Genomic DNA, 25,216 nt, shown 5'->3' on the forward strand with positions numbered 1-25,216 from the left:
CTTAGACCCTCACCTTGTCCCCTCCCAGTCTCCTCACGGTTGTCTCCCATCTCCTCTGAAATGTCCTGGGATAACCTTCTCCTATATGAATCTCACTTTACAATAGCCATTTCCCGTCCTCTCCTTTACACTAGGAGCTTCCCTGATGGCTCAGTAGGGAAGAATCTGCCTGCAATGCCAGAGGCCCCGGTTTGATTCGTGGGTCGGGAAGATCTGCTGGAGAAGGAATAGGCTGCCTACTCCAGTATTCTTGGCCTTCACACTAGATATAAATTTTGCCTCCTTCCTTGTGTCTTTGTGGCATGTCAGTTCAGTTTAGTCCCTCACTCATGTCCGAATCTTTGCAACACCATGGTCTGCAGCACGCCAGGCCTCCCTGTCCATCACAAACTCCTGGAGTTTACTCAAACTCATGTCCATTGAGTCGGTGATGCCATCCAACCATCTCGTCCTCTGTCGTCCCCTTCTCCTCCTGCCCCCAATCCCTCCCAGCATCAGGGTCTTTTCCAATGAGTCAGTTCTTTGCATCAGCTGGCCAAAGGATTGGAGTTTCAGCTTCAGCGTCAGTCCTTCCAATGAATATTCAGGACTGATTTCCTTTAGGATGGACTGGTTGGATCTCCTTGCTGTCCAAGGGATTCTCAAGAGTCCTCTTCAACACCACATTTCAAAAGCATATTTCTTTGGTGCTCAGCTTTCTTTATAGTCCCAACTCTCACATCCATACATGACTTTTTCACTCCTCTCTTTTACTTTCATCAAGAGGATCTTTAGTTATTCTTCACTTTCTGCCACAAGGATGATGTTATCTGCATATCTGAGGTTATTGATATTTCTCCTAGAAATCTTGATTCCAGCTTGTGCTTCATCCAGCCCAGCATTTCTCATGATGAACTCTGCATATAAGTTAAATAAGCAGGGTGACAATATACAGCCTTGATGTACTCCTTTCCCAATTTGGAACCAGTCTGTTGTTCCATGTCCAGTTCTAACTGTTCCTTCCTGACCTGCATACAGATTTCTCAAGAGGCAGGTCAGGTGGTCTGGTATTCCCATCTCTTGAAGAATTTTCCACAGTTTGTTGTGATCCACACAGACAAAGGCTTTGGCATAGTCAATAAAGCAGAAATAGATGGTTTTCTGGAACTCTCTTGCTTTTTCGATGATCCAACGAATATTGGCAATTTGATCTCTGGTTCCTCTGGTTTTTCTAAATCCAGCTTGAACATCTGGAACTTCACGGTTCACGTACTGTTGAAGCCTGGCTTAGGAAATTTTAAGCATTACTTTGCTAGTGTGTGAGATGAGTGCAATTATACGTAGTCTGAGCATTCTTTGGCATTGCCTTTCTTTGGGATTGGAATGAAAACTGGCCTTTTCCATTCATGTGGCCACTGCTGAGTTTTCCAAATTTGCTGGCATATTAAGTGCAGCACTTTCACAGCATCATCTTTTAGGATTTGAAATAGCTCAACTGGAATTCCATCACCTCCACTAGCTTTATTTGTAGTGATGCTATGTAAGGCCCACTTGACCTTGCATTCCAGGATGTCTGGCTCTAGGTGAATGATCACACCATAGTGATTATCTGGGTTGTGAAGATCTTTTGTATTCTTGCCACCTCTTCTTAATATCTTCTGCTTCTGTTAGGTCCATACCATTTCTGTCCTTTATTGAGCCCATCTTTGCATGAAATATTCCCTTGGTATCTCTAATTTTCTCTAGGTGAATGATCACACCATAGTGATTATCTGGGTTGTGAAGATCTTTTGTATTCTTGCCACCTCTTCTTAATATCTTCTGCTTCTGTTAGGTCCATACCATTTCTGTCCTTTATTGAGCCCATCTTTGCATGAAATATTCCCTTGGTATCTCTAATTTTCTTGAAGAGATCTGTAGTCTTCCCATTCTATTGTTTTCCTCTTTCTTTGCATTGATCACTGAGGAAGGCTTTCTTATCTCTCCTTACTGTTGTTTGGAACTCTGCACTCAAATGGGCATATCTTTCCTTTTCTCCTTTGCCTTTCACTTCTCTTCTTTTCACAGCTATTTGTAAGGGCTCCTCAGAGAACCATTTTGCCTTTTTGCATTTCTTTTTCTTGAGGATGGTCATGATCCCTGCCTCCTGTACAATGTCACGAACCTCTGTCCATAGTTCATCAGGCACTGTCTGTCAGATCTAATCCCTTGAATCTATTTGTCACTTCCACTGTATAATCGTAAGGGATTTGATTTAGGTCATACCTGAGTGGTCTAGTGGTTTTCCCTACTTTCTTCAATTTAAGTCTGATTTTGGCAATAAGGAGTTCATGATCTTTGTGGCATAGCATTCTGATTATCACAAAGAAAGTTTCACTTTGTTTTTCCAAGAAGAAAAGAAGGCAGACAGGTACACATCTGGCAAGCCCACCTTTATTTTCTCGAGGCAGGACATGTAGTTAAACTTGATTTTAAAATACTGAACATTCTGTTAGCTCAAATTCTAGGGGAGGGACAGTGTTACTGAATGAAAAATTAAAGCTATTTATTGTTTATACTTTGAAGGCTGTAGGTTACTACTGGCTTTCTTGATTTATTCAAAGACATAAGTAGTGAGCACCTACTATGTCTCACAACCCAAGACAGAAAATCCTGTGCCTAAACTCACACACTGCAAGCTGTGTGCTGTGTGTCCTGGGAGATGGCACATCTCACAGAAAAGATAGCACAGAGTCACTTCAGTCGTGTCTGACTCTCTGTGACCCCATGGGCTGTCGCCCGCAGCTCCTCTGTCAGTGGGCTTCTCCAGGCTGGAACACTGGAGAGGGTTGCCCTGCCCTCCTCCAGGGGATCTTCCCGACCCAGGGATCGAACCACGACCCCTGCGCCTCCTGCACTGGCAGGCGGATCCTTCACCACTAGTGCAGCCTGGGAAGCCCATCCTTTGTCATGACTTTGACAGTAACTATGGGCTGAGGAGGAAATGGCCAGCACCCCCGGGCAGGCTGTGTCTGAGGAGTGAAGAGTAGATGCGTTGTGGAAACCTGATGGAGGCGAGGGTAGGAAGTTAGGTTATGGCCATGTTGTTGGCAATGTAAACTCTCTTGATAGGAATTTTCTGTCATAAATTTATTCTTTGATATGTCTCAAATGTCTGGACGAATGCCAGGTATGGTACACAGCAGGTACTCAATAATATTTACCGAATCCATGAATAGACTCTGAAACCCTCCTCACTTGCTGGGACACTATTTAACAAACAAGTATTTGATAGCCTTGCACCCACCCCTTTTTTCCAGCAGAAATGTGAATATTTAGTTGACAGCAGAGTGTTTTGGAAAGAATGCTCCAGGACCACAGGTCTGAACATTACACTCACATGTGCAAGGAAAAGTGTCCCCCCTTCCTGCATCTTTATCCCCCCCCCCCCATCCCCATCCTCCTTGTCAGTTACAGATCAGCATGTTCGGATCTCTCCCCAAACCTCTGCATTCTTAATTTCCTTTGGTAACATAAGAAAGATTTAGATGTCATTTTGGGGGCTGATTTTTTTTTGGGGGGGTGAGATTTTCATCTTTTTACAATCAGTAAAAAGGACATCCAGTACTTTCCATAATGCCTGAATCCCTTGCCATAATCGCATCCTTGGGACATCCTGACTGTGTGTGGTTTCTTGAAGGTCTTAAGAACCTTGAAAACTTAACTCTCTTCACAGTCAAATCAGGGTTTCAAATTTTGCTTACTTCTTTTCATTGTAACTGTAATGGCAAAAATTTAAAAGCCTTATGAGAAAGAAAAAAGATACTGCAGAATCTCAGTGGAAGTGAATACACCCTTCTAGGTGCCTATTTCATTCTCCTGGATGTTCACTGTGCTAATGAAGGCATCTTCTGAGAGATTTTTTTGGGTTTTGTTTTTAATAGAACCATCACCTTGACATTGGTCACTGACATTGGTGATTCTTCAGGTTAGTTGTGACAGAACCTCTTTGGATCATCTCAGAAATCATTTGAATATTCTGAAAAACTGACAACTAGATATAAAACATGTTTGTGTTATTTCTTGTTTATGTGTTTGTTTTAGTAAGCTTTATTCTGAAGAATAAAAAACATGACGAGGAGAGTAATATAATTGAGAGAAAATATGTTCGTGCAAATGACTTTTTTTCTTCCTTTTCTCAGTGTAGCTAATCATTTCAGTCCACCATCTGTATATTGTTTTTCAGACTTCCTGCTCTGGGAAAATGACATTGTGATTTTTATGTGACAAAGCACTTTTATATATTTGATCTCATGTAATCTTTCCAATGTCCTTATGAAGTATTATCAGAACTTCTAGAGAAGAGAGAGCTGGGTGTCAGAGAGACTAGACACTTGATGGAGATTACATGGCAAACCATGGAATTGGAGATTTAAACCAAATGCTTTCCCAGTTAATTCAGTGACAGCAATGGTTGGTGCATTTCCATTTTGAATGGTATCTTCTGTATCCTCGGTGGTATTTTTTTGTTATTTTTTGTTTACTGTGTCTTGGTTAACTATCTTAGCAGCAGTCAAATGATCACGTTTGATGTCCCATGGTGTTTCTAAAACATTTTATATTAGAAATGTTCAGTATTATCTTATCTGTACTGGATTTTGCAGAATGAGTATTTCAGTTCTGTGCAGCCCACCTGACCCAATCGGAACATTCTTTGTATCAGGCCCTTGAAAATGGGAAAAGAGAGCTATTGATACTGGTGTTGGAAACGAGAACAGAGGTCCCAACACCCACCCCCCTCTTCTCCCGTCACCATCTCTGTGTGGGATTCTCTCACAGGCCAGGCATTCTTTGCCTCAGAATGCATGGGGCTGACAAAGGATGCAGTGTTTCTGGTGTCTCCACTGCACTGGCCCCCTCTCAAGGCTTCTATTTTGTGGGGAGAAGGGAGTAGGTTTGGGTCATAGGCTGCCGTCAGGACAGATCTGGTCCTCACCTCGGCAGCCCCATCTGTCCCCAGGGTCGAAACTGTGAAAGACTTCTCTGGGGAGGAGGGGGTCTCTCCACATCCTGTGTCCTCACAGTGAACCCTAGACAGGAGAGAGGTGGGCCTGCACCATCCACCTTTGCACTGGATAGTCTTCCCTTGATTCTGAAGTGATTATCCTTTAAAGATCTACTTTTGCATTTCTGAACTGGGCTGTGTTTTGCATCTGTAGTTTCTCGTTTTTGGATAGGAGGCCTGACTGTGTGAAAAGGGGGTCACTGAGTGACTGCCTTCTCTAGAAGTCTCAGAACCTGCTTTCTGCTCCTTCTTTGAGTGTTCCATTGGTCCACTCTCTTCCGTTTCTCGACATTCACCATGTCAAGACATTACTTGAAGTTACTGGAATTTTTACACTTTGGGAGCGTTTGCTGCCTCAGTGTAACTCTGGTACTTCTCTTGTACATCCTGTTTCACACCCACCTGCGGTCTCCCCGGGCCAGGCTGTGTACCCGCCCGCCCGACCAGCACTCCACGAGGACAATGTTCTTTGTGTCGCCTTGTTCTTCCGGCAACCAAATCAAGGCACGTGGTGTATAATTACTCTCGGGAAAAGAATCTGGCCATACCAGAAAACATCATGCGTAGCAGTAATGGTCTTTTATTAAAAAAAAAAACTAGCAAATATGTAAATATGTAGCACTTGAATATGATAAATATATTATCCATGTTTCCCTATCATGCTACCCTTTTCCACAAAGAGTTTAAGACACCTTCCCTATTTAATGCTACAGGAAGATAAAATGATTATTCTTATTGTAAGGTTGTCTTTTCAAAAGCTAATATATTGTATATTATAATTATAGCAAAATACAAGTATGTATCTAAATTGGTTAAATTGCATAGAAATGTAATTATTCATGGTAATATAGCTGGAGAAGGAAATGGCAACTCACTCCAGTATTCTTGCCTGGAGCATCCCATGGACAGAGGAGCCTGGCAGGCTCCAGTCCATGGGGCCACAAGAGTTGGACACAACTTAGCGACTAAACCACCACGTGGTAATATAGTGAGACCTGTGACTGTTGTTGCTTTTTTCTGCTCAGTACTTGACCTAGTACTGTGAGGACTGTGCTTTTACTTACATTGTGGAAATCACAGAGTTCTTCCCCTGGACAAATGAGCAGGAAAAACCATAGAGATAGGCTGTGGGTTTGGGCCTTTGCAGAGCCCACACATCCACGCTCTGTTCCTGCCCTGCCATCTAGTGGAGCTGCATGCATGCAGTGCTGGCCGTGTGTTTGCTAAGTCACTTCAGTCATGCCCAACTTTCTGTGGCTCTGTGGACCTTAGCCCACCAGGCTCCTCCATCCATGAGTTCTCCAGGCAAGAATACTGGAGTGGGTTGCCATTTCTTCTTCCAGGGGATCTTCCTGACCCAGGGGTCAAACCCGAGCCTCCTACATCTCCTGCATTGGCAGGGGGGTTCTTTACCACTAGTGCCACCCAGGAAGCCGCAGTCCTGCTCAGTTAAGTATAAGGGACCGAATGCATTTCTACACTCATAGGATATGTGAAATGATGTGTTTATGCTGTACATATATGCATAAATATCAATAACATACATGAGAAAGTGGCACTGCTAATAAATGGTGAAAGTGGAAGTTGCTCAGTCGTGTCCGACTCTTTGAGACCCCATGGACTCCATGTGACAGTTCCTGGGATTCTCCAGGCCAGAATACTGGAGTGAGTAGCCTTTCCCTTCTCCAGGGGATCTTCCCAACCCAGGGATCGAACCCAGGTCTCCTGCATTGCAGGTGAATTCTTTACCAGCTGAGCCACAAGGGAATCCCAAAAATACTGGAGTGGGCTGCCTATCCCTTCTCCAGCAGATCTTCCTGACCCAGGAATAGAACTGGGGTCTCCTGCATTGCATGCGTTGAAAGCAAAGTCCTTACATGGAAAGTAGTAAGAAATTTAGCAGTGCGAATATTAAAATGTTTTGTACCAGTAAGTACAACTCTTTGACACAGGCACAGAAATAGATGGATAGGTCAGTGGAACAGAATAGAATTTAGAGAGAATTCTCTGGCAATCCAGTGGTTAGGACTTTGCACTCTCATTGCCGAGGGCGTGGGTTCAATCCCTGATCAGGGAACTAAGATCCCACAAGTCATGAGGCATGGCCAAAAAAAAAAAAAAAATAGAATTTAGAAATTGACTGAGAGGGTGACATTTCAAATAAATGAGAACAAGGTGAAATACCTAGGAGTGTTGAAAAGGCTGGATATTTGGTTTAAATGGATCCCAGTCTCATTCTTTCCTCAAAAAAAATATATCTAGATGAGGAAAGGTTAAAAATTAAAGAAACAATATAAAATTACTAAAATGAGGAAAAGCTATTTAAAAGATAGTCTTAAAGTGGGAAACATTTGCTCAATAATTTGAGAATAAACTCAGAGACTACTTAGGAGAAGGCATTTATCCTTCTGGCAAAAAAAAAAAAAAAAAAATAGTTTACAGGAAATTATAAAGCCAGAATACTTAAAGAGAAACGCCACATTCAGTTCTGAAGTTAAAGTGATGCTACGTTGGCAGCATCTGCTAAGAGTACTGTACAGAATGCTGGAGAACAAGAGATGAAAGCGACTTGAATTTGTGTTTCTCTGATTTTCCATCTGAGGCTAAGCAGCTGTCTGTGTTATACCGTCAGCTGTTCTTCTGTGGAATAGGTGTTTTCTCAAGTTGTTTGGCGTGGGGTGTTCCTCATTATTTATGTATTTTTTTACCTGTTTATTCTGTTTTGAAGTATAGCCGGTTAACAAAGCTGTGGTAGCCTCCAGTGTCCAGCAGAGGGGCTCAGCCCTGCGCACACACGTGTCCATTTGCCCCCAGCCTCGCTCCCGTCCAGGCTGCCAGGTGACACCGGCAGAGTTCCCTGGGCTCTTGTGGGTTACCCATTTCCTCACTATTTTGTCCTACGTATTAATTCTTTATTTTGCGTGTTACAGATACTCTGCATCTACTTATGGTTCTGTGGCTTTTTATTGATAAAATGTCTTCCATTCTCTAGATGGCTATTGTTCTGTGGTCGTATCTGTCCATCTTTTCTTTATGACTTCTGGGGTATGTGACTGGCCCAGGAAGGCCTTCCCCATCCAAATACAGTAAAATTATCTTTGGGGTTTTTTCAAGTACTTCATCTATTTTAATTTAATTTAACTTTTTAACCCTTCTCCGATTTGTCTTAGCGGAAGGATCTAGCTCACTATTTTTTCTGAGGCTGGAGGCCTCATTTCCATGCTGATAAAGATGCTGACTCCCTATGCACAAGGCAGTCTATCTTGTCTGCCACCTCATGGATCTCTCTTCTCCTAATACTGGAGACATGCATTGTGATGCTTCTAGATTCTAGAGTGCATTTTAATATCCTGAAGGGTAAACTCTTGTTTTTCCAAAAGTTTTTTGGCCTTTTTTTTTTTGGCCTTTCTTATACATTTTCTTTTCTAAATAAATTGTAGGCTCAGATTTTTAAGTTCTGTAACAATCCTTTTGGAATGTAGGCTGAGGATGCATTGAACTAAATTTTATAAAAGATCAGCCTCTTAATAACATTGATGTTCCTTCCCAGCCCATGTTACATCTCTCCATTTGAATAGATTTTCTTTTTTGCCCTTAAGTAAAGTTTTCTTGTTTTCTTTCTGTGGATCTTGTATATTTTATTAATAAGTTCACTCTAACTCTTAAATGTGTATTATTTTTGTTGATATCTTGAGGGTTTTTTTTTTTAGTCCAGTTTTTTAAGTTAGTGTTTGCCACAGGCAGGAGGATTCTAAAGTATCTATAATTTTAATAACGGTAAAGTTTCTGGAATTGGAATTTTTTTTACATTGATTACATTTATTATGAAGGGTGGAGAGCGTTTTGTGAAGAACTGTTATTAAAACAATATACATGTTATAACCAACGGGGTCTTAAATTCTAGAAAATGCAGTATGTGTACATAGAGTTAAGATGCTGCCTGGCCTCCGAGCTCTTTGGCAACCTAAGCACACTTTTCAGTGACGTTTCAGTTCCATAGTCTTCACTATGAGCTGAGCAAATGCTAGACCCCCTCAGTGTCTGGCTCCTGCATCCATTCATATTACCTGAGGGTCACTGAGCCAGTCAAACCCCAAACCCAACCCCTTCTGCGTACTTGTAGGACATCAGTCACACCAAACCTTTTCTGAATTTATGTGGCAGATTGGAGACCTTGGGGAGGGGTTCCATCCCCTGGTGGCCAGGTGGCCCTGGCCCCTCCCTCTCTCCACTCCAATCTCTCACTGTCCTCTTCTCCTCCCGCTCAGGACAGAGATTTGGGAAACCACCTTGGGCCTCGGTCCCCACATTAAGCCAAGGGCAGTCGGTGCATGTACGTAAATTGCTTCAGTTGGGTCTGACTCTTTGCGACCCCATGGACTGTAGCCAGCCTGGCTCCTCTGTCCATGGGATTCTCCAGGCAAGAATACTGGAGTGGGTTGCCACACCCTTCTCCAGGGGATCCTCCTGACCCAGGGATTGAACCTGTGGCTCTTACGTTTCCTGTTTTGACGAGAGTGTTCTGTACCACTAATGCCACCTGGAAATCGCAAGCGGAGTGCAGTATTACCTTCTAAAACTTCTGAGTATTTCCCCTGGAGGGAGTGAACCATAATGAATAAAAGTTTTTCTAGTCCCTTACATACCAAAAAAAAACAATATACTTGAATATATTCTTCTTATGGCTAATGACTATGATAGGAAAAGCTGGAAAAATAGGTTTATGATTTCATTGTGTATCAAGCAAAACAGAGAACAAACAACTGAAGAAGTATCTGTAATTTTATATGTATCCATAGAGTCAGTTGAAACTTAAAGACCTTCTAAGTCCTTGGGAGACAAAAATTAAATAATGTTATTCCCATCAGTTAGTCGCTCAGTTGTGTCCAACTTTTTGCAACCCCATGGACTGCAGCATGCCAGGCTTCCCTGTCCATCAGGAACTCCTGGAGATTGTTCAAACTCATGTGCATCAAGTCGGTGATGCCATCCAACCATCTCATCCTCTGTTGTCCCCTTCTCTTCCTGCTTTCAATCTTTTCCATCATCAGGGTCTTTTCTAGCGGGTCAGTTCTTCACATCAGGTGGCCCAAAGTATTGGAGTTTCAGCTTCAGCATCAGTCCTTCCAATGAATATTCAGGACCGATTTCCTTTAGGATGGACTGGTTGGATCTCCTTACAGTCCAAGGGACTCTCAAGAGTCTTCTCCAACACCACAGTTCAAAAGCATCAATTCTTCCACCCTCAGCTTTCTTTATAGTCCCAACTCTCACATCCATACATGACTGCTGGAAAAACCTAGATGGACTAGACGGGACCTTTATTGGCAAAGTAATGTCTCTGCTTTTTAATATGCTGTCTAGGTTGGGCGTCTTTTAATTTCATGGCTGCAATCACCATCTGCAGTGATTTTGGAGCTCAGAAAAATAAAGTCTGTCACAGTTTCCACTGTTTCCCCATCTATTTGCCATGAAGTGGTGAGACTGGATGCCATGATCTTAGTTTTCTGAATGTTGAGTTTTTTTTTTTTTTTTTCACATTCAATATAATTTTATTGCTGGCACATTTTTGAACATATTTTTATCCATATAGTTTTTTTTTTTTTAATTTTTTATTAGTTGGAGGCTAATTACTTCACAACATTGCAGTGGGTTTTGTCATACATTGATATGAATCAGCCATAGATTTACACGTATTCCCCATCCCGATCCCCCCTCCCACCTCCCTCTCCACCCGATTCTCTGGGTCTTCCCAGTGCACCAGGCCCGAGCACTTGTGCTCATGCATCCCACCTGGGCTGGGGATCTGTTTCACCATAGATAGTATACATGCTGTTCTTTTGAAATATCCCACCCTCACATTCTCCCACAGAGTTCAAAAGTCTGTTCTGTATTTCTGTGTCTCTTTTTCTGTTTTGCATATAGGGTTATCGTTACCATCTTTCTAAATTCCATATATATGTGTTAGTATGCTGTAATGTTCTTTATCTTTCTGGCTTACTTCACTCTGTATAATGGGCTCCAGTTTCATCCATCTCATTAGGACTGATTCAAATGAATTCTTTTTAATGGCTGAGTAATATTCCATGGTGTATATGTACCACAGCTTCCTTATCATATCATCTGCTGATGGGCATCTAGGTTGCTTCCATGTCCTGGCTATTATAAACAAGTGCTGCAATGAACATTGGGTGCATGTGTCTCTTTCAGATCTGGTTTCCTCAGTGAAACTTAAAAGCTTTGCACAACAAAGGAAACTATAAGTAAGGTGAAAAGACAGCCCTCAGATTGGGAGAAATAATAGCAAATGAAGAAACAGACAAAGGATTAATCTCAAAAATATACAAGCAACTCCTGAAGCTCAATTCCAGAAAAATAAATGACCCAATCAAAAAATGGGCCAAAGAACTAAACAGACATTTCTCCAAAGAAGACATACAGATGGCTAACAAACACATGAAAAGATGCTCAACATCACTCATTATTAGAGAAATGCAAATCAAAACCACAATGAGGTACCATTACACGCCAGTCAGGATGGCTGCTATCCAAAAGTCTACAAGCAATAAATGCTGGAGAGGGTGTGGAGAAAAGGGAACCCTCTTACACTGTTGGTGGGAATGCAAGCTAGTAGAGCCGCTATGGAAAACAGTGTGGAGATTTCTTAAAAAACTGGAAATAGAACTGCCATATGACCCAGCAATCCCACTTCTGGGCATACACACTGAATGTTGAGTTTTAAGCCAACTTTTTCACTGTCCTCTTCCACTTTCATCAAGAGGTTCTTTAGTTCCTGTTTGCTTTCTGCCATAAGGGTAGTGTCATCTCTGTATCTGAGGTTATTGATATTTCTCCCAGCAATCTTGATTCCAGCTTGTGCTTCATCCAGTTTGGTATTTCACATGATGTACTCTGCATTTAAGTTAAATAAGCAGGGTTACAATATACAGCCTTGACATACTCCTTTCCCAGTTTGGAACCAGTCTGTTGTTCCATATCCAGTTCTAACTGGTTAAGTTGCTTCTTTACCTGCATACAGATTTCTCAGGAGACAGGTAAGGTATCCTGGTATTCCCACCTCTTTAAGAGTTTTCCACAGTTTGTGGTGATCTACATAGTCAATGGCTTTGGCGTAGTCATACGTAAATATTTTTCTGTAACTGTCTTGCTTTTTCTATGATCTAACAGATATTGTCAGTTTGATCTCTGGTTCCTCTGACTTTTCTAAATCCAGCTTGAATATCTGGAAGTTTACGGTTCACGTACTGTTGAAGCCTGGCTTGGAGAATTTTGAGCATTACTTTGCTAGTGTGTGAGATGAGTGAATTCCATGGACAGAGGAGCCTGGTGGGCTACAGTCCATGGGGTCACAAAAGTCAGACAGGACTGAGTGACTAACACTTCACTTCACTTGAGCATTCTTTGTCATTGCCTTTCTTGGGGATTGGAATGAAAACTGACCTTTTCCAGTCCTGTGGCCACTGCTGAGTTTTCCAAATTTGCTGGCATATTGAGCGCAGCACTTTCACAGCATCATCTTTTAAGATTTGAAATAGCTCAACTGGAATTCCATCACTTCCACTATCTTTGTTCATAGTTACTACACCATTGTGGTTATCTGGGTCATGAAGATCTTTTTTCTATAGTTCTTCTGTGTATTCTTGCCACCTCTTCTTAATATCTTCTGCTTCTGTTGGGTCCATACCATTTCTGTCCTTTATTGTGCCCATCTTTGCATGAAATGTTCCCTGGGTATCTCTGATTTTCTTGATGAGATCTCTAGTCTTCCCCATTCTGTTGTTTTCCTCTATTTTTTTGCGTTATTTTTCCTATAAGGTTTAGTATTTTTGAATGTAAACATTTTGTAAATAGCATTGGCCCTGAAATTTTTGGCTTTAGAGAACTGGATAGTTGGTGAAAAATTATTTGAAGACAAACCATAGGGAGAAAACACCATATGTATGCAGATCATTCTACTGTGCTATGTTTATATTTGTTCTAAGTACTTCTAGCTTGAGACTGTATATAAAATGTAAATTCTGAATCAGTTTATGGTGTTTCGTACTTTGAATCTTCAAATTTCACTGTTAAATTTTTGGCACATGTGACATTCTTGATAAATGTGGTAGCATATAAGTTAAAAGCTTTAATCTACAGTTGATATATTCTGTTTCTTTTATATATTCATTAATAAGTAGAGTTTCCTGGAAAATGAGGTATTTTGATAAGATTTTCTTCCTTTCCGAATAATGATAGCCTATTTTACTCATTCAGTAGCTGGAAGGATGTACTTCCTTTCCATCTTCATTCTTGGTCATATAATGACACTATTCACTAATTCATTTGGGGCATAAAATGTAGTCCCCTCTTCCCTGCTAAGAAAAAGTGTAATAGAGCCAGTTAACACAGATCTCATTAAGTGAGAGGCAGGAAAGACAGCAGAGAAAAATCAGAACATATAGAGGCCTAACATTCCTGATAAATGCTTCGTATTGAGCTCCATGGTGATGCCATTGTGATGGTACTTCATACTGTACTTTTTACCTCTCAGCTGCAAGTCAAATTATGCCAGGAAGTGGTGTGCCATGAAAGAGCCCAGACGACACAGTCATCTCAATAACTTCTTCGTCCTGAACCAGAGACCTCCCAGGTCTGCAAGACGTAACTGAGACAGCTCACGCTGCCTGTTGTGACTGCAACGTGGGACTGTCCCCTGTCTCCATGACTGTAATAGGGCCTAAGTGTTGCCAGTGGGCAGGATATTTGTTTTCCTTACTGTGGAATTACGTGTTCTTCAAAGCACTGTGGCTTTATGGATTTTCATATGGGAAACTGAAGCTCAGTGACAAAAGACTTAGTCAGAGGGGTGCCCTAAAAACAAGCTGGTGCCTACAGAATAAAATGCTGCCAGGGTAGTATTCCTTAAAACAAACTGCTTTCATCTTTAGCACAAATCAGTGATGCTGGCAGAAGGGTGTTAATGTGTCTTCCTATGAAATGTAATTCCTGCAGTTTGACAGTTTCCTTATTTAGTGTCAGATTTGCTATGGCCCTGTATCTATTAGCTGTAGATGGACATGTTTGAGAATTTAGTGTTTTTCCACACAACAAGGGAAAGCTTCTGCTCAAAGATTTCCAGAACCCTGGGATGCCTCTGTATATAGTACATATGATTTCTGTTCTGTATGAGTGGAACTTGAAGAAATAATTAGAGAAACAGTAAAACTTTTTAGGCCTATGGTTCTGTGCCCCTATCAGCTAATTCCTTCTCTTTCTCCGTCATATAATACAGTACACTTTGCAGAAATGAAAATTAGCAAGCTTAGACCAAGTAAAATCAGCCTCCGTTCAGATCAGTTCAGTTCAGTCGCTCAGTTGTGTCCGACTCTTTGTGACCCTATGGACTGCACCACGCCAGGCTTCCCTGTCCATCACCAACTCCTGGAGCTTGCTCACACTCATGTCCATGGAGTCGGTGATGCCATCCAACCATCTCACCTTCTGTCGTCCCCTTCTCTTGCCTTCAATCTTTCCCAGCATCAGGGCCTTTTCCAATGAGTCAGCTCTTCGCATCAGGTGGCCAGAGTATTGGAGCTTCTCCCTGGATTGGTGTGGCAGTAGTAGTTTTTATTTTTGTCCTATGTCTAATCTTTTAGGTATATCCTCATACAGATTTATCTCTAGCCATGTTTTAAACATAAGTTTCATTTTTTTCTTTAGTTCTGTCTGAGATCTTAGGCCATTAATTGCTGATATTTTGTTGTTGTTTATTAATCTTACCAAATTAACTATATGTCCTCCTTATTTTAGTTAGCATCAGCAGGTGAAATATTTGAAAGAAAAGCATTTAAAGGAAAGTATTATATCCTCTTTAGGTTCTAGTTGTTTAAGAAAATTATCTGAATGCTTTTTAAGAACAGAGCTGTGGTGACACTGATTATAAACTCTATTACTCCTTCATAAAATTAACAGCCGTGTTTTGACTTGCAGGATCTCCAAAGGTGGGTAAATGGTGCTAATGAGCATGGTTTTGTCCTGGTGTCTTTTGGAGCTGGCGTCAAGTATCTGTCAGAAGACATTGCTACCAAACTGGCCGGAGCTCTGGGGAGATTGCCCCAAAAAGTGATTTGGAGGTAAAGTAATAATATAGGTTGTTTCTTCACCACTGATTTTCTGTATCCTCTTGCTTAGTCCGCAGGTATAAATAACCACAACACACTGATACCCTGGCAACATCAGCAGGATGCCCTGACTTTTCATTTTGTTTCATAGTGTGTTGAAATCTAGGGATTAATTTATACAGTACTCTGTGATGGATAGAGACATCTAGTCTATCGCATAAAAAGAAGATATGTGCATAGTGATGTGTCCTTGTTGATGTGCATTTTTACGTTACCCTGCTTTTGTTGTCGTTCAGTCGCTCAGTCGTGTCCGACTGTTTGCGACCCCATGGACCCTTCTGTTATTTATCATCATTTAAAATGATGCATGCATTTTAATTGCATGCATTTCTATGTGTGTGTGGGTTAGTCGCTCAGTTGTGTCCGACTCTTTGCAGCCCCATGGACTGTAGCCCACAAGGCTCCCCTGTCCATGGGATTGTCCAGACAAGAATAGTGGAGTGGGTTGCCATTCTCTTCTTCAGAGAATCTTCCCGACCCAGGGATCAAACCCAGGTCTCCTGCATTGCAGGCATTTTCTTTACTGTCTGAGCCACCAGAGAAGCCATTTCTATATATTCCTTCAAATCAGTGTTGGAATGAGATTAGAAACTGATAGATGAATGATTAAATAGGTAAAATATTTCATGGAACCTTTTGGGCTCCCACTTTGTTTATAAATGCTTTCGATTCCTTTCATCCAAGAGACCAGGCCTTTAAAAATACCGTGACTTGCCCGTTAGTGCTGGTCAAAACAGACCCCGCTTCTTTTGGGAGGCACTGCCAACACATGTCTGTCTCTGGAATTTCTTTCTTTTAATGAATTATTTACCTATTTTTATTTTTGGTTTTGCTGGGTCTGCGTTGCTGCCCTCCGGTATTCTCTAGTTGCAGCGAGCGGGGGCAGCTCTTCGTTGTGGTGTTCGGGCTTCTCGTTGTGCGGGCTTCTGTTTTTGGGGCGCGCCCATGAGTTCTAGGGCACACGGGCTTCAGTAGTTGTGGCACGCGGGCTCACTGTGGGTCCCGGGCTCGAGAACATAGGCTCAGCAGTTGCGGCGAACGGGCTTAGCTGCTCCGGGGCATGCAGAGTCTTCCCGGACCAGGGATTGAACCCACGTCCCCAACATTGGCAAGCGGATTCTTAATCCACTGTACCAGCGGGGCAGTCTGGTCTCTGGAATTTCTAACCCAGTGTCTAGACGTGGCCCTGAGCGCTCACTTAGTGCGTTTTTATTTAGTGCCTGCCCCCACCATTGAGCGTTAGGGATACAGAGGTCAACAAGGTCAGCCCCACACTGTCGAGCCTTTACACGTATGCTGTAAGGAATGTGGTTTTCTCCCTTGTACAGACTGCGGGAGAATCAGTTCCCACTTCTGGTGCGGCTCGGATGGGAAAGAATCTGCCTGCAATGTGGGAGACCCGGGTTCAATCCCTGGGTCAGGAAGATCCCTTGGAGAAGGGCATGGCAATCCACTCCACTGTTTTTGCTTGGAGAATCCCATGGACAGAGGCTACAGTCTCTGGGAGTTAGGAAGAGTTGATACGACTGAGGGACTGACACTTTTCATTTCCTCCTGGCTAAGCTATGAAGTGGATGTTGGGTTTCCTGTGTTAGGCTTAACCCAGAAAGCGCCCCTGCTGTTAATTATTTGGGCCAGTCTGTATCTGCCCATTGCAGCCTTGTGCCTTTCGCTCAGTTGATGAGCTTGTTATGGTTTGTGTTTCAGAGACCAAGGCAGGAAACAGCCTGCATCTTTACCCCACAGCACCATCTCTGGGGCCCAGCCAGAGGAGTACTTCCTACTTTCTCCTAGCTCTCGAGCCTGTCCTCGGGTTCTGGGTGTCCGGATGGGAAGTGGTGACTGCTAGGGGTGACCGTCCCTGCCTTCCTCTTTCACCTTCTGGATGCTGGTAGAAAGTTGACTTTCTAGCAGAGGTCCATGTGGTTGCTGTTTTCCGCAGTTCTGTGAGAACTGCTGAAGGAACATGGATCTCAGTATAATCCAGAATGTTTCGTAATTGTCCCTCAATCAATGAAAATGTGAAAAAGTAACTAAAATGTTTGTTGTTATTGAAGCATGGCTTCTCTCTTAAGAATATCAGCAAAAGATCATGTAACGTTTATTTTAAACCTAGAAGTTTAACCAGACAGCTCATGCCAAGAGTCAGGTTTGATTTGTTGAAAGATTCATTGTCTGGTATACATTTCAGGTTTTCTGGAACCAAACCAAAGAATCTGGGAAACAACACCAGGCTCATAGAATGGTTACCGCAAAATGACCTGCTGGGTAAGTCAGTGACCCCTGGGTGCTTGCTTGGCTTTTTGATTTTAATTGTGTAAATGTGAATTTTACACTTGAGTGGCTTCGATAGTATATGTGTGGTTTATAACAGAATCATTATATTCTCTTGTGTGCTAAGTCCTAGATTTCAGATCAACAAGTCAGATCTCCAGTTATTGGCAAATCATTTTAAAGTGTAACCATTTAGGCCTATAAATTAAAATGGTTAGACCAGTCACAATTTTGACTTTCTGAAAAATATACTTAACACTACATAAACTAGTAGGGGTAAAGCTATACCTAGATTGATCAGCTAAAAGTAGTCAAATTAAAAACAGTGAAAATTTGTTTGTCCTATAGTTTTATTATAGCTGTATCTAAGAAACCAGAGAAAGCTGAAGTTACTCATTTGTTTTAAACCACAGTTAAGCAGAAAGCCAAAAAACAGTCAATTTATTTCAACTTTATTTGAATCGTCTGACTAAATTTACTCCTAAATCACTGGGCAATTTTGAACACTTTATTTCTTTTGATTGATTTATTTATTGGGGTTCTGATCCTCAACTCAAAATTAAAATGACAATTATATGCATATCTCAAGATTTGAATCTAAACAATTTAATTCTCTTTGATAAATGTAAAATGTAACTTGCTTTATTCATTAAATCTCTAGGAAAACATAATGCCATGTTATCCTTTAAGATAATACTTCCTAAGGAAATTATAAAAATGTTATTGATTTTGGCAATATCAACTCATTTATTTGTTCAGTAGTACTAATCTTAACAGATTATGTGAAAGTAGGTGAAAGCTATATTCTTAAAAATAGACTTTTAGAGAGTATCTTTTAGAAGCCGAATGGACCCTCTAAAACCCTGCAAATTGAATTTTGTAACTATAAAACAGCAAGTATAAATAATTCCTTTTCATCTAGTTTATTATAAATATTATTCTATAAATTATAAAAATGATGGGAAAAAAGACAATTTACCTTTTTTGATATTTGCATTTTTTTCTGTTTCTTATCTTTACTGTTATGATGTCAGATGCCATAGGAAGTAGGAAGGAAGCAGGAAATTTAAACATCTCCATATCTTGACCCTCAGCCATCTCGCCGCAGCAGCAGACGCTGCTATCTGGGATCATCAGAATTGGCTCCATGCCGTTTTTTTCTCTGAGGCTACACAGCAAGGTGCAGCCGCACCCAGGGCCTCCCAAGTTCCCATCTCCTCCAGGCTCCTCGGAATCTCAGCTCCCTGCCTTTACTGAGATTAGCATCCTTTCAACTCCAGCCATGACCTCTGTGGATCCTCTGCTGGTTTCTAACTATGTTCAGAAGATTCCTCTAGGAACAGAAGCAGGAACCAAATCAGTGTCCCCTCCTCTCTCAGCGCATGCCCCTTGCCCTCCACACACCAGTTCTCTTTACTTTTTCACAGCTGACCTTGCTGGTGGTCAGGTTTCACTCAAAGAAAGAGAGTTCTACTGCTGAAAAGAAAGTTTGAAATCCACTGCCAGGGCAGATTGCTTAGTTGGGCTGAATTGAGAAGCCCCTTGCGGATCAGGGCCAGAGACTAAGTGACCAGCCTGCTAGATGTTGGGGGTGGAGAGTCCTGGCGCCCCTTTGAGACCTAGGTTCATACGTGACATGTCTTTAAAGGCTCGTAGTTTTGCAAGCTGTAATCTCTCTCTGGCCATCTAACACCCATCTCAAGTGCCGTGTTTTATGTCTTATGTTCTTTATGCAAGTCTCTCTGCTCACAGGGAGATCTGGAGTTTGAAATACCTCACTAACTTTGATAAATTATCTCTTTTATCTCCATGCCAAGCAGATGTTACCTGATGTCCTGTCTCTTAGAACTAATTTTTGTATTTATCTGTCCCTGCTTGTTTTTATTCCTAAAATGTAGAGTTGGACCCTAAGATTGAGAAGTGCAGACCCTGCAGACATGGTTTGGATGTTGTGAATACTGAGCACTGTGCAATCTTCCCCCTTGGATAGCACAGAAATGTTTCTTGGACATCTGGAGTCCAGCCTCACATTTTTACATTTTTTTTTTACAGGGTGTGTTTGACTTTAACATAGATAAATGTTTGAGTAGCCAGAGTGGGTGTCTGCGTTTAGTAGAATGTGGTTATACTCTGGTATTTTTGGTTATTCCTTGCTTTCATTGACCTCTTATTAATTACTGGCTATTTGAATGCAGTTGGTATTTGTGTTTTGAGAGAAGATATTGTAATATACTTCTTAAAGCTATAAATGTTAGCTACTTAAAATGGCTTTTAATTGATATATACAAATCTGATAATTTTGCTTATAATAAACATTGTAATTGGCGCAGAGTAGGAATCAGTGAAACTGTGTCTTTAAAAAATCTTATATCTGAAATGCATGTTTATTATAATGTCAACTTTTAAGAAATTTCTGGAAAACATCTTCCTAGGATAATAGACAGTATTCTAAGTGGTTTTCTTTTTTAATCCTTCTTTAGGGCATTCCAATATTAAAGCCTTCCTGAGCCATGGTGGTTTGAATAGCATTTTTGAAACTATGTATCATGGTGTGCCTGTGGTGGGAATCCCACTCTTTGGAGACCATTATGATACTATGACCCGGGTACAGGCCAAAGGCATGGGGATACTGCTGGAATGGAAGACGGTAACTGAAGGAGAGCTGTATGAAGCCCTAGTGAAAGTTATCAATAATCCCAGGTAAGGTTTCAACTAATATTAAAGCAGGTAAACTATATTTACCACAGCATATTGTCAATAGCTGATAATTGCCAGCAGGTCGTCAATAAACTAAATATAGAAATATCCTTTAGATTCCTGTGTGTAATGTCATTTGAAAAATAAAAATAGCAATCATTTGGCCAGCTATGTATGACCCCGAATAATATTCCACCAAAGTTTGCCAAACTGGGGGAGAAACTACCATGGGAACCTTTGGGTCCCTAGAGTTTGTCAATTTTTGTGTCCTTTATCTCATTTTAATGCTCATAAAACTTTATATCACTATTTGCCTCATTTCCATTATAGAGATGAGGCACTTAAACTCAGAGAGCTTCAGTAATACACCCCTAGTTACACAGCTTTGGAGTAGGGAACTTGAACCAGGACTGTCTGATTTCCAAACAGGTGCTCTTAATACTGCCGGGTGCTCGGTTTCCCTAGCACTGGGCATCAATGAAATGCCAAGATATATTTACTCAGGTGAATGACTTGGTCAGAACCTTTTATCTTATTTTGTTTCTTAAATTCTTGATGTGTCTTGAGTTAACCCAGTTCACAACTGAGCCTCAAACGGTAGAGAGTTGGCCTGCATAGTTTTAAAACAAAGCATAGGTTGTCCCATTTTTATGTGACATTTAATTGATCCTGCATTTCCAATGGCATTAATGTCTGGAAGAGTGTGAGCTTTTCCTCTTTATACCCAGGATACAACATAGCTTAACACTGGATTGAGAAACATTGCTATAGTCTCAGAAACAATGCACAATAAAGAAAAACTCTTTCATATAAAATAATGTTTCTTTTATGTAAAAGACTGAATTCAAGTGCCCTGGGGTTCTTTATGCTGCTATATGAGCTCAGAGGCAGCCTTTATGCACTGACCCCTTAGAGGATCCAGGGTCTTGGTTGTAATTCTTGGCACTTGGAGCAATACATTTGATCATCCGAGGTGTCGGAGTAGGGGACCCCGTTGTCTGTGTTCTATAACTTTCCTTTGAAAACTGTGTTCAGATGCTCAGTTGTGTCCGTCTCTTTGCAACCCCGTGGACTTAGCCCACCCAGCTCCTCTGTCCATGGTATTCTTCAGGCAAGAATACTGGAGTGGCTTGCCATTTCCTTCTCCAGGGGATCTTCCCGACCCAGGGATGGAACCCATGTCTCTTGCATCCACCTGCTCTAGCAGGCATATTCCTTACCACTGGCACTATCTGGGAAGCCTTTTAAAAAGTATCAGTTCAGTTCAGTCACTCAGTCATGTCCAACTCTTTGCGACCTCATGGACTGCGGCACACCACGCTTCCCTGTCCATCACCAACTCCTGGAGCTTGCTCAAACTCATGTCCATTGAGTCGGTGATGCCATCCAACCATCTCATCCTCTGTCATCCCCTTCTCCTCCTGCGTTCAATCTTTCCCATCATGAGGGTCTTTTCCAATGAGTCGGTTCTTTCCATCAAGTGGCCAAAGTATTGGAGTACATCAAGGCTTTAAAAGTATAATGTTTTTCAAAATGTAATGTTCTTATGGAAAATGACATGTGTGTCTTGCCTCCAATCCATAGCTACCGTCAGAGGGCTCAGAAGCTTTCAGAAATCCACAAGGATCAACCTGGTCACCCCGTCAACCGGACTGTCTACTGGATCGACTACATTCTCCGCCACGATGGAGCCCATCACCTGCGTGCCGCCGTCCATCAGATCTCTTTCTGTCAGTATTTTCTCCTGGATATCGTCTTCGTGCTGTTGCTTGGTGCTGCCTTGCTTTACTTCGTCTTGTCATGGGTGACAAAGTTTATCTGCAGAAGAGTCAAAAGTCTGTGGTCAAGCAGTAAGCACAGCACAGTGAACGGACATTACCATAATGGAATCCTCAATGGCAAGTGTAAAAGAAATGGCCACATTAAACACGAAAAGAAGGTGAAATGAGCCAGCAGCCCGCCTGATAGTAACAAATCGATCCCGTCATTGAATTTTTATTGCTACAAGTTAGTCTAACAACTACTAAATTACAAACCTCAGTAAACAATTCTAACACTCCCTTATCTGATCTTATTAATGAAATTCTGTGGGATTAAGATGGCTGTAAAAAGCACAAACCTAAAATGCAAAAATGTATTTTATTCGAATACTGATACAGGTAGTTTTGGCACTGAACCTTTTAGAAGCCTTAATTATTTAAATCAATTAAGTGACTATGTCAGACTTTAGTTTTAAGTCTTGATATACGTGTGTCCCAGATGAGGAATGGTTTATTTTCTCTTAGGAAGGTTTGTCTGTGTGTGTCTGTGTGTATGTCTGTGTGTGCGTATGTTTCCTAACTGACAGACTTTCAGCCAGCTGCTTGTTAGATTTGTTGACGGTACAGCACATCTAAGAATGAAATAGAAAGACAGTTAGGATCCAGATGTTTCTCTTCTAGAACTTAATATATGGGGACTCAGAAACAGTACCACTTAAAAGTGAATGCAGAGGAAGAAAACGCAAAAGATAAATGGCACCTGTTTTTGTACTTTTGGGTTTTTAGGTTTGTTTTCTTTCTTTCTTTTTTTTAACGACTGTGGATTCTTCTGGGGGGAAAAATACGTACAATTAAGTAAATGTATAAATTTGTTGTCATAGTTTATTTTTATTTCCCCCCTACCAATAATTTGCCTCTGGGAGAATTTTATAGTTTTTTTTTTTTCTATTTCATTTTAACGACTAACATTATCTTAACTATATAATTCAGACAAAGCAACAAAGCTCTAATTTTTGTTCAAAGTACTGAAGACTACTGCCTATATGGCATCTTTAAACAGGGCCGTTGTTTGATGACTTTTCTATAATGTAATTTTTGAATGTTCAGATGTGATATTTCCAAAGTTTTAACTAAAAAACCACCTTCTTCATCCCCTTTTGGTGTCTGGGCCACACAATCTGTTATATCGGTGCCAACATTTCATTCTTTTCATTGGATCATTTGCTTTTCTCCATATCGGTACCTGCTTTGTCTGAGAGGTTTGAGATCTGGTTACCAAATCCAACTTGCCGTGGCACACAGAAGCGACAGAGAAGCTGTCCCACTTCTTTGTGAAAGTGAGCCCCACCTACCCCCCCCCCCCACCTCTCTCCCCTCTGCTCTGGCTCTGCGGTCCATTGTGGCTGCCGTGGGACAGTGACAGTGTTCATTTGAGAATGGGGTGCAAGTCGCAGACATCAGAAAATCAGGACCCCCCCACTGAACCGGGCACTCACTGGCATCTAGGACTTCATTCCATGTCATTCTGTTTACTTAGCATTTGCACTGCACATGTTGAGTGTATGCTTTATTTATTTGTAGTTCGAAGTCTTATGTCTGACAGCTGAAAGTAGAAAACTGCAGCATTTACCTAATGACTTTCACTAACATGGGAAGAGTTGTGAAAATTCTAGAATGCTGTAAATCCTTGTCATACACTATGACATACGACTTCATCACACTCCCACCAGGAGCCACTCTCCTGTACCTAGAAATAATGCCACAAGTAGTTTTCTAATGTACAATGCAGGCAAATACATTGTTCTCTGAATACTTGAAGAAATGGTATTACACATATAAGCCTATTAGTTATACCTTTTCACAATCTTATAATATTGCCGTTAAAGGGAAAGAAAAACACAGGCAATGAGTGGTGGGATGGCAACAGGACTTAGAGTGTATGACTGAGTTGATTTTGCTTTTTTGGAATTGGATGAAGTTGACAGTAGGCATTCACTGGATGATTAAGCATAAGTTAATCTCCACTGTGATAAGAACTTAAACAATAAACATGATTTAAAAATAGAGAAATGTTGTTGGAATAAAATTTTTATTCAGATTTTATTTCACAATATTATGTATCTCCATTATAAACATGTTTCTGAGACAGGTCTCCCAACTTTTATATGTGTATATGAGTGTGAAAACATTGTGTTACATGTGAGAATGTTTTTTTTAATTATTATTAAACAGGGATTTACCTTACAAATACATCAACATGGATCATAAAACTGTCCCATAATTAAGAATGTTAAGTGTAGGTATTTACTGATCATTGTTGTTGTTTTTTTTTTTAGTAAGCTTATTGTTAGCCAGTTTTGGTAAATAGAGTGATTTTAAATTTTCCACACTTGGGCTAGATTCTCTAATAAAGTAAAGTTTTCATGAAGGTATTTATTCATTTATTTTTTTAAAAAAACCTCTGCAAGTGTTTCTATAACTGGTCATCATCTTGTCAAATGCAAATGAGAATTAAGACATCAATCATTTTTCCTCTCAAGTCATAAGTTTCAATATCCCTCCACATTGACATAGAAGCAGAGTTTGGATGTCCAGGATTGGAGGGAAGCAATGTTTGGGTTAAAGCAGTGGTTTATGATTAAGACTGAAGAAAGCTGGAGATTCTTTCTTGAGGATGTAGACACTTTGTATTACAATCTGGGGGCATTCTCAGATTCCTAAGTACAACAGTTGGTATTTTCTGGTAAAGTTTCCACTGATGTTTATCAACTAAGATTTGAGAGTATTGTCCTTAAAAGAGTCACCTCTGAACCTCTCCTACCCAACCACATATTTGCCACCTCCCCCCCTCCATATTGTGATATGCAGCACCCTTCTGCAGCTGTCCTGGAATCCACCACACTGGATCCTCTGAGGACTCCAATTAAAAACAAAATAAAAAAAAATCCCTTCATGTGATCTGGTTCCTGCCCCTGCCGTCCTGCGCTGCTAGGAACCAGCAGTGGCGAGGTGCTGCTGAGACAAGACGAACCTCTTGGTTTTTTCCCGCCCATATCCTGTTTCTGCCGAAACTATGAGAATATTTATGCCCAGATGACCTGCTTCAGTGCCCTACTCCCAGCTTTGCCTGTTATTAGATTCACATGCCTGCATGCTCCGTCGCTAAGTTATGTCCAACTCTTTGCCACCCCATGGACTGTGGCTCACCAGACTCCTCTGTCCGTGGGGTTTCTGAGGCATGCTGGAGGAATATGGAGTAGGTTGACATTCCCTCCTCCAGG

At 41.2% G+C, this 25,216-nt stretch overlaps 1 protein-coding gene across 1 annotated transcript in view; it reads left to right on the top strand.

Moving 5' to 3' along the window:
- The window catches only part of UGT8 (UDP glycosyltransferase 8), a 94,846-nt gene extending 70,483 nt beyond the window's left edge, over positions 1 to 24,363 (top strand). The window contains exons 3-6 of the mRNA XM_043438821.1: positions 15,014 to 15,156; positions 17,396 to 17,472; positions 19,959 to 20,178; positions 21,760 to 24,363. Coding sequence (XP_043294756.1) covers positions 15,014 to 15,156; positions 17,396 to 17,472; positions 19,959 to 20,178; positions 21,760 to 22,123 — 804 coding nt within the window. The 3' untranslated portion in view covers positions 22,124 to 24,363. The remainder of the gene's footprint in view (positions 1 to 15,013; positions 15,157 to 17,395; positions 17,473 to 19,958; positions 20,179 to 21,759) is intronic.
- Positions 24,364 to 25,216: the final 853 nt, after the last annotated feature.

The sequence above is a fragment of the Cervus canadensis genome, chromosome 19 (assembly GCF_019320065.1).
Source record: "Cervus canadensis isolate Bull #8, Minnesota chromosome 19, ASM1932006v1, whole genome shotgun sequence".
Taxonomy (NCBI): Eukaryota; Metazoa; Chordata; class Mammalia; order Artiodactyla; family Cervidae; genus Cervus; species Cervus canadensis.